The 11,593-nt window shown below is 40.4% G+C and overlaps 1 protein-coding gene across 1 annotated transcript; it reads left to right on the top strand.

Moving 5' to 3' along the window:
- The first annotated feature begins 7,619 nt into the window (after positions 1–7,619).
- LOC110533627 (polyubiquitin-C) lies at positions 7,620–9,934 on the top strand. Its single transcript, XM_021618029.3, has 2 exons — positions 7,620–8,031; positions 8,689–9,934. The coding sequence occupies exon 2, from the start codon at positions 8,697–8,699 to the stop codon at positions 9,840–9,842; it is 1,146 nt and encodes a 381-aa protein (XP_021473704.3). The 5' UTR covers positions 7,620–8,031; positions 8,689–8,696; the 3' UTR covers positions 9,843–9,934.
- Positions 9,935–11,593: the final 1,659 nt, after the last annotated feature.

The following is an 11,593-nucleotide window of genomic DNA, read 5'->3' as shown; positions in this document are numbered from 1 at the left end:
CTGAGCTGAGCCTCCATGGCTCTCCTCCAACACCCAGACCTCATCTCTTGTCTGGAAAGATGAGTTTGTGTTGTCCAGATCACATCCCATGATTCCCATTAGACTTAGACCCACAAGTGATGCACACCGTTTTCTCCACCATGCCAAATCCTCAGGATTTGCTGTATGGAGATTTATTTTTGTCTCTTGGTTTTAAAAAAAAACATTGTGGAAGTGTACAGTGCCTTGCGAAAGTATTCGGCCCCCTTGAACTTTGCGACCTTTTGCCACATTTCAGGCTTCAAACATAAAGATATAAAACTGTATTTTTTTGTGAAGATTCAACAACAAGTGGGACACAATCATGAAGTGGAACGACATTTATTGGATATTTCAAACTTTTTTAACAAATCAAAAACTGAAAAATTGGAAAATTATTCAGCCCCCTTAAGTTAATACTTTGTAGCGCCACCTTTTGCTGCGATTACAGCTGTAAGTCGCTTGGGGTATGTCTCTATCAGTTTTGCACATCGAGAGACTGACATTTTTTCCCATTCCTCCTTACAAAACAGCTCGAGCTCAGTGAGGTTGGATGGAGAGCATTTGTGAACAGCAGTTTTCAGTTCTTTCCACAGATTCTCGATTGGATTCAGGTCTGGACTTTGACTTGGCCATTCTAACACCTGGATATGTTTATGTTTGAACCATTCCATTGTAGATTTTGCTTTATGTTTTGATTCATTGTCTTGTTGGAAGACAAATCTCCGTCCCAATCTCAGGTCTTTTGCAGACTCCATCAGGTTTTCTTCCAGAATGGTCCTGTATTTGGCTCCATCCAGCTTCCCATCAATTTTAACCATCTTCCCTGTCCCTGCTGAAGAAAAGCAGGCCCAAACCATGATGCTGCCACCACCATGTTTGACAGTGGGGATGGTGTGTTCAGCTGTGTTGCTTTTACGCCAAACATAACGTTTTGCATTGTTGCCAAAAAGTTCAATTTTGGTTTCATCTGACCAGAGCACCTTCTTCCACATGTTTGGTGTGTCTCCCAGGTGGCTTGTGGCAAACTTTAAACAACACTTTTTATGGATATCTTTAAGAAATGGCTTTCTTCTTGCCACTCTCCCATAAAGGCCAGATTTGTGCAATATACGACTGATTGTTGTCCTATGGACAGAGTCTCCCACCTCAGCTGTAGATCTCTGCAGTTCATCCAGAGTGATCATGGGCCTCTTGGCTGCATCTCTGATCAGTCTTCTCCTTGTATGAGCTGAAAGTTTAGAGGGACGGCCAGGTCTTGGTAGATTTGCAGTGGTCTGATACTCCTTCCATTTCAATATTATCGCTTGCACAGTGCTCCTTGGGATGTTTAAAGCTTGGGAAATCTTTTTGTATCCAAATCCGGCTTTAAACTTCTTCACAACAGTATCTCGGACCTGCCTGGTGTGTTCCTTGTTCTTCATGATGCTCTCTGCGCTTTTAACGGACCTCTGAGACTATCACAGTGCAGGTGCATTTATACGAAGACTTGATTACACACAGGTGGATTGTATTTATCATCATTAGTCATTTAGGTCAACATTGGATCATTCAGAGATCCTCACTGAACTTCTGGAGAGAGTTTGCTGCACTGAAAGTAAAGGGGCTGAATAATTTTGCACGCCCAATTTTTCAGTTTTTGATTTGTTAAAAAAGTTTTAAATATCCAATAAATATCGTTCCACTTCAAGATTGTGTCCCACTTGTTGTTGATTCTTCACAAAAAAATACAGTTTTATATCTTTATGTTTGAAGCCTGAAATGTGGCAAAAGGTCGCAAAGTTCAAGGGGGTCGAATACTTTCGCAAGGCACTGTATGTATAAGGCCATCTGTATTTCGTCAACTTGGATAAAGTCTCCAATGAGATCCTGTACTGAACAGGGAAGAGGAGAAGTGAAGAGTTCTCTAGCTTTCAGTCACCGATGAGAGTGGGAGAGGAGAGGGAGAGTTACTGTAGCGACTGTGAAATATGACATGGATCATCCAGAGACCATAATCCATCCATAAATTACCATGAACAACATGACAATTCATTAGGAAACATCAACAGGTTGACAACCATCCCCAATTGCATATTATCTTATTCCTAACATTTCAGAGGTTACTTTGCTGCCTTGCTACTTTCCCTTGTGAAGGCTTAAAGATGTTGACCTTTTACCCATTTGAGCTGCAGCCAGGGAAACGGAACCTTCAGGTTTAATATGGCTGGAAGGGCCATACTGTGTCCTGATAATTATTGTGTATTGTTCACTCATACAAAGTCTTTCACTGCCCAGAACTTTGGCAATGTAATTAGTTCCCAGTCCAGATTTTATTTAACTATTTGTTTCATAGGAAAACCTGGGGCAAGTAAGCCTATGTGTAGGATTTTCTTGCAAGTCAAAGTTTGTCTGCTTAGTCCTCAATAGCTACTGTTTTTTTTCTTGCCCCTCCCAACAGCTATCTCACTTCTACTGGGAAGTACCAGATGGTGAGTATTTTTTATTTGACCGAGCCCTTGACCAAGCCCCGATCAGAAATGACACATCTAAAACCATTTGCATCAGTTACATGATATGTTGCATGTTGGTAAACAGAGTTTTGAACTACAAATCTAAACTGGTACACGTATAAGCTCGTAAGGACAACAAGGGAGAACTGATCTAAAGCAGTGTAGTTGGAACTGGAGCCTAAGAAAATACCGCCATCTAGTGTTGAAAATAGTGTGTGTCACTTGCACTTAGTCAGCTGGTGGCAGTAGGGAGTAGATGGGGACACAACAAACTGGGTGATATTCCTGTAATTGTAAATAGACTGAATATGAATGAAGTACCTAAAGATTCTGCAGGAACTTTATTATTAGTCAGCCTATTCACAATTTCAATAATAAAAGACAGAGGGCATTTTACAAGTGGACCTATAACTCCCCTTCATCAGTCGCCATTTGTCCCTTTCTCCTGACTGGATGTGAATCTATTGCCATACAACAACCCCCTCCTCTGTTACACTTGTGTTTCCGCCAACACTTTATGGCTTTGGCCTTTGTAAGATAGTGGAACCACATCATCATAGCCCCTCCTAAAGCTTTGCACTGCTCAGGCCAGGGTCCAACTTTTAAACTCCTCTTAATGTAGCAGATGGGCAGATCTCTCTCTCTCTCTCTCTCTCTCTCTCTCTCTCTCTCTCGTTAACTCCATCTTGGCTCCATCTGCATGACGTCTGATTCAAACCTTCCTCTTACATAATATTCAGACCCTTGAACCCAGCTGTCTGGATCTTGACTATTATTTGTGAATTAATTGTAAATTAAGTAGTTACTGCTATTACTAGATACATTATGGCTCACAGTAGAAAATATTGCATGTTTTAAGTGTTATTAGACCTATAGAATGACTTTCTTGATCACTGTTTTGAACAAACCAAACCATTTACCACTCTATACCCTGTCCTCCTTTCCCTTAATCTAGGGAACAGACGAGAGAGATGTCACATTTCTATTACTATAGGATGTGAGATCAACCTGTTCATTAGAATTTTAGTTTTTATAATTTCACCTTTATTTAACCAGGTAGGCCAGTTGAGAACAAGTTCTCATTTACAACTGCGACCTGGCCAAGATAAAGCAAAGCAGTGCGACACAAACAACAATACAGAGTTACACATGGAATAAACAAACATACAGTCAATAACACAATAGAAAAGTCTATATACAGTGTGTGCAAATGAGGTGAGATTAGGAAGGTAAGGCAACAAATTGGCCGTAGTGGTGAAGTAATTACAATTTAGCAATTAAACACTGGAGTGATAGATGTGCAGAAGATGAATGTGCAAGTAGAGATACTGGGGTGCAGCGGAGAAAATTTAAAAAAAGAACAATATGGGGATGAGGTAGTTGGATGAGCTATTTACAAGTGGGCTATGTTCAGGTGCAATGATCTGTAAGCTGCTCTGACAGCTGATTTCTGCCAGGACCCTTTGATTTAATGATGAGAATTGTTGGGAGAGGGATGTTTTTTCACTAGTTGATTAGCTGTAAACATGCCACACCCAGACCTTCAAGTGTGCTTTCACATTGGTACTCTGGGTTCGGTGTTGAGCGGGAGAGATAAGCCTCAATGTGATTCTAAAGCTTGTTAGCAAAGCTGCATACTATTCTCCCCTCTCATTTTCACTAGCTTACCTAAAGCCTCTTTTCCTCCATGAACCATTTACTGTAGATATCCTAGTTTCACAGTCTCCTTAAAATATGTCAATGATCAGTGTTTTTCATAGACATGTTGCTTAAGGCTAGCCACCACACCCTCATAGGGTAATTGTCTTCCCATAATCATATCACAATCAACTTTTACCAGTTGAATGTCGACAAAAATATAATACTTAAATATAATATAATAAAAATTCTCTGAAATATTTTATTAGAATATGCAAATTGCACAGTATGTAATTACAGTGCATTTGGAAAATATTCAGGCCCCTTCACTTTTTCCACATTGTGTTACATTACAGCCTTATTCTAAAATGGACAAAAGTCTGATTTAAAGAAGCAATAAAACTGGCCATCTTTAGACTAGTTGAGTATCTGGAACATCAGTATTTGTGGGTTGAATTACAGGCTCAAAATGGCCAGAAACAAAGACCCTTCTTCTGAAACTTGTCAGTCTATCCATGTTCTGAGAAAAGAAAGCTATTCCATGTGAGAAATTGCCACGAAACTGAAGATCTAGTACAACGCTGTGTGCTACTCCCTTCACAGAACAGTGCAAACTGGCTCTAACCAGAATAGAAAGAGGAGTGGGAGGCCCCGGTGCACAACTTAGTAAGAGGATAAGTACATTAGAGTGTCTAGTTTCAGAAACAGATGCCTCATAAGTCCTCAACTGGCAGCCTCAGTAAATAGTACCTGCAAAACACCAGTCAACAGTGAAGAGGCGACTCCGGGATGCTGGCCTTTTATCTTAAACTTTTCCAAAAATAAAGATTTAAAGTAAGCATTTCGCTGTTAGTCTACACCTGTTGTTTACAAGGCATGAGACAAGTAATGTTTTATTTTTAATATGACTTGGAAACCATGCCAGGGAAATAAAACCAAATCATGGATTGCTGTCTTACCTTATCCATTGACTGCTTTCAGAGTAAGGAAACCAATATGTAATTTTGTAATTTGGGTTAACTATCCCTTTTATAAAGATAATCTCATCGAGTAGAGGGTTATTATAAAATAACCTTGTGTAAAAAGGGCTGTGGTTATTGTAGCACACAATAATCGTATATTGACATATGTCTGTCTGTTTGAAATCGCTTCTCATATTTTCTAAAATAATTTACACTTTCTCAAATCACAACACTGCTGAAGCAGCTCTTTATATACAGTGCTCAACAGAGACTTATGGAACATGTTTTGCATGAAAACTTGTCCTCCTTCCCATAATTATAAACAGTCAGACTGGGTTGCAAAGTACAGGAGGCTTGCACAACCACATTCCAGTGAAGCTCAACCAGTCCTGAGGAAAGAGTGACGTGGAGATCACGCGCTGGGATTGAGTCACATGAAGAACCAACAGTCCACAATGCTGCTGTGTATCCGCATGGGAATACTGTGACTGACCTAAACCAGACCACTCTTTGCCCTCAATATATTGTTCAGTTGGCCAGTTACGGAGTTCCTGGAAGGAAGTAGAATATCGAACTAGGCCCTCAGCAGCTCAATGACTGTTGGTACACTGTTCATCAAACTTAAATGAAAATGCTTGAATTCAATAATGTCACAAATATTATATTATAATTAATGCAGCTGTTTTTATCTCAATATCAAAACATTTCTGGGTAACAATGAAGTACCCTACTGTGAATGTTTTCAATTAAAAATGTCAAAAAGACACTAAAATAGCTTCTTAGCAAGGAACAATTTCTAAAGCAAGATTTTTGTTCGGACTGTGGGAGTGGTCTGGCAGGTCAGAACTCAATCCCTGCAAAACAGGCTGAAATTTCAGGCAGTCTTTTCAAACAGCTCTTACACTAAAAGGGCATTATCATAATTTTCACAATATCACAGTATTATCCCAACCTCATAGTGTGGAAATATATATAAAACACATAAAAATCATGTTTTGGACTACAGTGGTCCAGCTCAGGTCAAGTCGTTAGTCTAGATGGTGCTCAGTATATGAATTTAACCTTCACACTGCAAAATCAGTGCACCTAAAAATAACTGATGATAACTGCTTGGTCAGTATGACCATCTCTATGCCTCCTCTTGAAATAAAATAGAAGAACTATAGCTACAGGAAAAGCGTGTTAAATCATGTATGAAAAGAAAAGACTGTGAAGGTTATGGAAAATGTCAGCCTTGTGTTTTAGTAGTTGCTGCTGTTACAGGACCCAACTGGCTCAACAATCTGGTGTCAGGCAGCTGTTGGCCCTGCCTGTGGAATTCATTTCATAGCCCTGCCCCTGACCCAACAATGTTAAAATTTTTACAGTGCAGTGGATCCAGATAAGCAGAGCCAAGGAGCACAGTTTTACAATTTCTGCCTTGTTCATTCTGAATAAACAAATGTATAACTTTGGACCTGACCTCCAACGGTGCAATCGTTCACCAACTGAATCAATAGTGTAAATTCAATCCAAACCAGATTGGTTATTGGGTAAGGATGATAAAGGTTAGAACTGGGTTGATTTGTATCTCATCCTGAATCAGGAGTCAAAGGAGTTGTTCAAAGTCGAAACAATGTAATTCATTTCATTGAAAAATATATATCTGGCCTTCAAAAAATATACGCACTTACTTGTGGGGCAAACCAGTATTTAGTTACTATGGTGTGTTACCAAGCAACCTGTATTTACCATGCACTGTAAATAGCCAATAAATTACAATCCTCAAGTTGTTCTGTCTGAAAATAGTTTGGTCCTTCATGTCTGTATGTTTTTTTTTCTTCCTCATTCTGCTTTATATCTCTGAATGTCTCATTCATTTCTCATGGAGGTGCTCTATAGAGCAATAAAGGTAGAGAGACGCCTGTACTGGTAGTAGTGTCAGCTTCAACCTGACATACTTTACTTGTGCAGATAAAGCTGGGAAACATGTTCTCATATGCTGGAGGCTGGACCTCATGCTACAAGTTTCTGCTCTACATTAAGAAGTATGTTGGGATTTTTTTTAGGATTGGGAAATACCATGACATTTGCTCTCTATGTATTATGTTGACATGAAACAAATGTGACAACTGGCAAATAATTGTATTGAACAGGTTGTGCCTTAAAGAGTGAATGAAGGGTGTGTCTTGGTGTTGATATGAGTAGACCTATATCAATAGGAGATGAGACATAACACATGCATAACACACAAGAAGTGTCAAACGTTTCCATTGTTTCATTAATTATCCCTCAACACTGATACTGTATTTATACCTAGAAAAGATTGTGACGTGGAAACAAATGAAATCATTATTTGAGCCTAAAACTGTTTTTACAGTTTCTCAAATCTCAAATGACACAAATCACGTTTGTTTTTTTATGTAGCTGGCTTTTCCAACATATCAATGTTGTTGACACAGTTCATGGTACAGTCAGACAGGTTTGAAAAAAGTCACATTACCGACACAGTATCCACCAATCGTTGTTCAGACAAACAATATAAGCGTCCAATCACAGACTTACGGGGAGGGGGTTCTTGATGTGGGTGGTTCTAGCAATTTCTAGAGACATCTCAGCACACATTAAATAAATGTAACTCCGCCGAGAGTAATTGTTTTAAAATCATATTTTCCTAATCGATCGATCATTCGTGTATGTGTTATATGTGTATTTAATCGAATCAAAATTAATGAATTAAATGTATAGTGTAAGTTTAAGGTTAAAGCACGGACTATATTTTCAATCGCGGATGGATATTGTCACATGACGCTTTTCCACGTCGCAATGTTTTCTTAGTATAAATAAAGTGTCCGCCCGCGCCTTTCGTGAATCATATTGAACACAGAAGCAAGAACAGTTTCTAAGAAGACGTGTACGTTACATTTACCTCGAGGTTAATCGTAAGTAGATACATTCGATATTGATATTAGTTGAACTTTTGTATTTTACAGATATTCATGTGTTAACTACTGTGCTAGAGTTGCTAACGTTACTTGCTAGAATTCGGCTTGACCTAGTTTTGTCGAATGGTTTTGTTCACCAACCGTCGTCTTTCACCCTTCCCTTACAAAATATTTTGATTTTGTACCCTACTTTAAATAAAGGCTTAAGCCATACATAGTATAGTAACAAGCCTTTATTTACAATTTTGCTATCCCTGACTATGGTTGTCCGTTTTTTTTCTCCACAATTTTTATCCTGCTTTCGTTAACGTATTGTAACGACCCTGGGTTTATAAGCGCGGAAATCGACTCTGCCGCACGCGCATGCTTTTTTTCGAGGGTTCGAGACCTGCTCCCTGCCTGTTTCATTAGTATTTTTAGCTGGCTGGACAAAATGGCGCCCGATCGAATTCAGAAGCCAAACGACCGCTACGCAGTTCAAACAATTGTTACGTATGCTTTTGGACAGACTTGCATGAAAGTAAATGCATGCAATACAAATATTTTTCTGGTTGTATTACTTCATCCCAGTAGCTAGCAAAGTATAATGTTTTCATCTTGCGGAAATGGATGTCAGTGGTGCGCTTTAATGATTAAGTTTCACTATCTATTCAGGTGTGAAGATGCAGATCTTCGTGAAGACCCTCACAGGCAAGACCATCACCCTTGAGGTGGAGCCCAGTGACACCATTGAGAATGTGAAGGCCAAGATCCAGGACAAGGAGGGCATCCCCCCAGACCAGCAGCGTCTGATCTTCGCTGGCAAGCAGCTGGAAGATGGCCGCACCCTCTCTGACTACAACATCCAGAAAGAGTCCACCCTCCACCTTGTGCTGCGTCTCAGGGGAGGCATGCAGATCTTCGTCAAGACCCTCACTGGTAAAACCATCACACTAGAAGTGGAGCCCAGTGACACCATTGAGAATGTGAAGGCCAAGATCCAGGACAAGGAGGGCATCCCCCCAGACCAGCAGCGTCTGATCTTCGCTGGCAAGCAGCTGGAAGATGGCCGCACCCTCTCCGACTACAACATCCAGAAAGAGTCCACCCTCCACCTTGTGCTGCGTCTCAGGGGAGGCATGCAGATCTTCGTCAAGACCCTCACTGGTAAAACCATCACACTAGAAGTGGAGCCCAGTGACACCATTGAGAATGTGAAGGCCAAGATCCAGGACAAGGAGGGCATCCCCCCAGACCAGCAGCGTCTGATCTTCGCTGGCAAGCAGCTGGAAGATGGCCGCACCCTCTCCGACTACAACATCCAGAAAGAGTCCACCCTCCACCTTGTGCTGCGTCTCAGGGGAGGCATGCAGATCTTCGTCAAGACCCTCACTGGTAAAACCATCACACTAGAAGTGGAGCCCAGTGACACCATTGAGAATGTGAAGGCCAAGATCCAGGACAAGGAGGGCATCCCCCCAGACCAGCAGCGTCTGATCTTCGCTGGCAAGCAGCTGGAAGATGGCCGCACCCTCTCCGACTACAACATCCAGAAAGAGTCCACCCTCCACCTTGTGCTGCGTCTCAGGGGAGGCATGCAGATCTTCGTCAAGACCCTCACTGGTAAAACCATCACACTAGAAGTGGAGCCCAGTGACACCATTGAGAATGTGAAGGCCAAGATCCAGGACAAGGAGGGCATCCCCCCAGACCAGCAGCGTCTGATCTTCGCTGGCAAGCAGCTGGAAGATGGCCGCACCCTCTCCGACTACAACATCCAGAAAGAGTCCACCCTCCACCTTGTGCTGCGTCTCAGGGGAGGACAGTAAAAGTTTCCCCTGCTTCTGTTCTGGCAAATGTTCAGTTTTTTCACATGTTTGTTTTTTATTGAAGTCATTAAAGGCTAAATGAATGCAATTAATTTCAGTGTTTTATAGATTTCTGAACTGTTCTGATACAAAACAATGGAACTTATGAAGTATAGGAAGATGGTACATTAATTCACACTTGCAGTGAAGGCATGCTATAAGATGTACAAAATACAGCCGCCTATGAGTGGTCATGAGCATTTCTCGCTAATTACTTACCAAGGCACTAGTTATGGCGATGTATCGCAGGATGGTTGAGTGATTTGTCAAATTAATTCTGCCATGGTATTACGTCACTAGTTTTAAAGCTGGAGAGACCCAACCCATCTGGTCTACATGGGATGTAGTTGACAATGTAGCCACTCTATTCCTAGTCTCATGCTCCAAATCAACCTCTGCCACACTGATGGCAGGGGCAGTTTATTTTCCTGTCAGATCAACTCCACTAGGATTTAGTTTTCAATGGTGGGTAAAAGGGGAAGAAATGTGGTGGAAGCTACTCTGAAAACAGTATACCATGCTACCAATTGATTCCCACTGGAATCAACTAGTCTTAACTAAATGTACTTTGTAAGAAATCTGAAGAGTCAAACTACAAATCGCAAGAGATCACTGGGGTTATGCTACCTGAATGTAATGTACATGCTAGAACGTGCCAATAGGCTCTCCCACTAGGATTAATTTGCTCCCATTGGAAACAGGCTGTGGTTTATCTTGGCTTAGTTCTAAAAATCCCAATTGCTTTCTTCACACACTTTATTTTTGCAAAACTAATGTAGTTCTAATACTTAGCTACACCGCTGCATAGCGAGAAAGTAATTCACTACTGAAAACACTAATATTTGCATTTAGTTCAATGATCAAGCTACTGCAACATTGTAAAATTACAAGTTCAACGATATGTAGTTCAATACTCCCTGACACCAAACGTAAAAATAAGGATCACAGGCAGTTAGTACTGTTTTGTACCTGAATTCCTGTTAATGAGCCTTTACTGCCCCCTGTTGACTCATTAAAACAAACCAAAGCTGCAGTGTAGGGGAATGGAGCATTAAAGTTATTTTCTATGCTTTGGTGTATGTGGTGAATTTTTGTAACTTTTTATACAAAACTCCAAACTGGTAACACTAGTAATGTAGCAAGTTGTATATTCAAAGCTTTTTATTGTGCATTCATTTTGTTTGGAGACATTTTTCACCACAATTGATCCAAAATACATATGACCAGTCAAAAGTTGACACATACTCATTCAAGGGTTTTTAATTTTTTTTTTTTTACCATTTTCTACATTGTAGAATAATAGTAAAGACATCACAACTATGAAATAACACATGAAATCATGTAGTAACCCCAAAAGTGTTAAGTAAATCAAAATAGATTTTATATTTGATATTCTTCAAAGGAGCCACCCTTTGCCTTGATGACAGCCTTGGGGGGGGGGGGGGGGGGGCTCATTTGTCATATTGGAGTAACGGTAAACATTTAAATTAAATTATATACATATACATCAAATACCTTATATTAAGCAAACCAGACAGCACGGTTGATTTATTTTTTACACTGACAGCCAGAGGAACACAACATTCAGAAACAATTTACAAACAGTTGAACTTTTGTATTTTACAGATAATCATGTGTTAACTACTGTGCTAGAGTTGCTAAAGTTACTTGCTAGAATTCGGCTTGACCTAGTTTTGTCGAATGGTTTTGTT

The sequence above is a fragment of the Oncorhynchus mykiss genome, chromosome 10, assembly GCF_057628025.1.
Source record: "Oncorhynchus mykiss isolate SJ-2025 chromosome 10, ASM5762802v1, whole genome shotgun sequence".
In the NCBI taxonomy this organism is placed as follows: Eukaryota; Metazoa; Chordata; class Actinopteri; order Salmoniformes; family Salmonidae; genus Oncorhynchus; species Oncorhynchus mykiss.
Note: the sequence above shows the minus strand (reverse complement) of the source record. Positions and strands in the feature narration are given on the sequence as shown.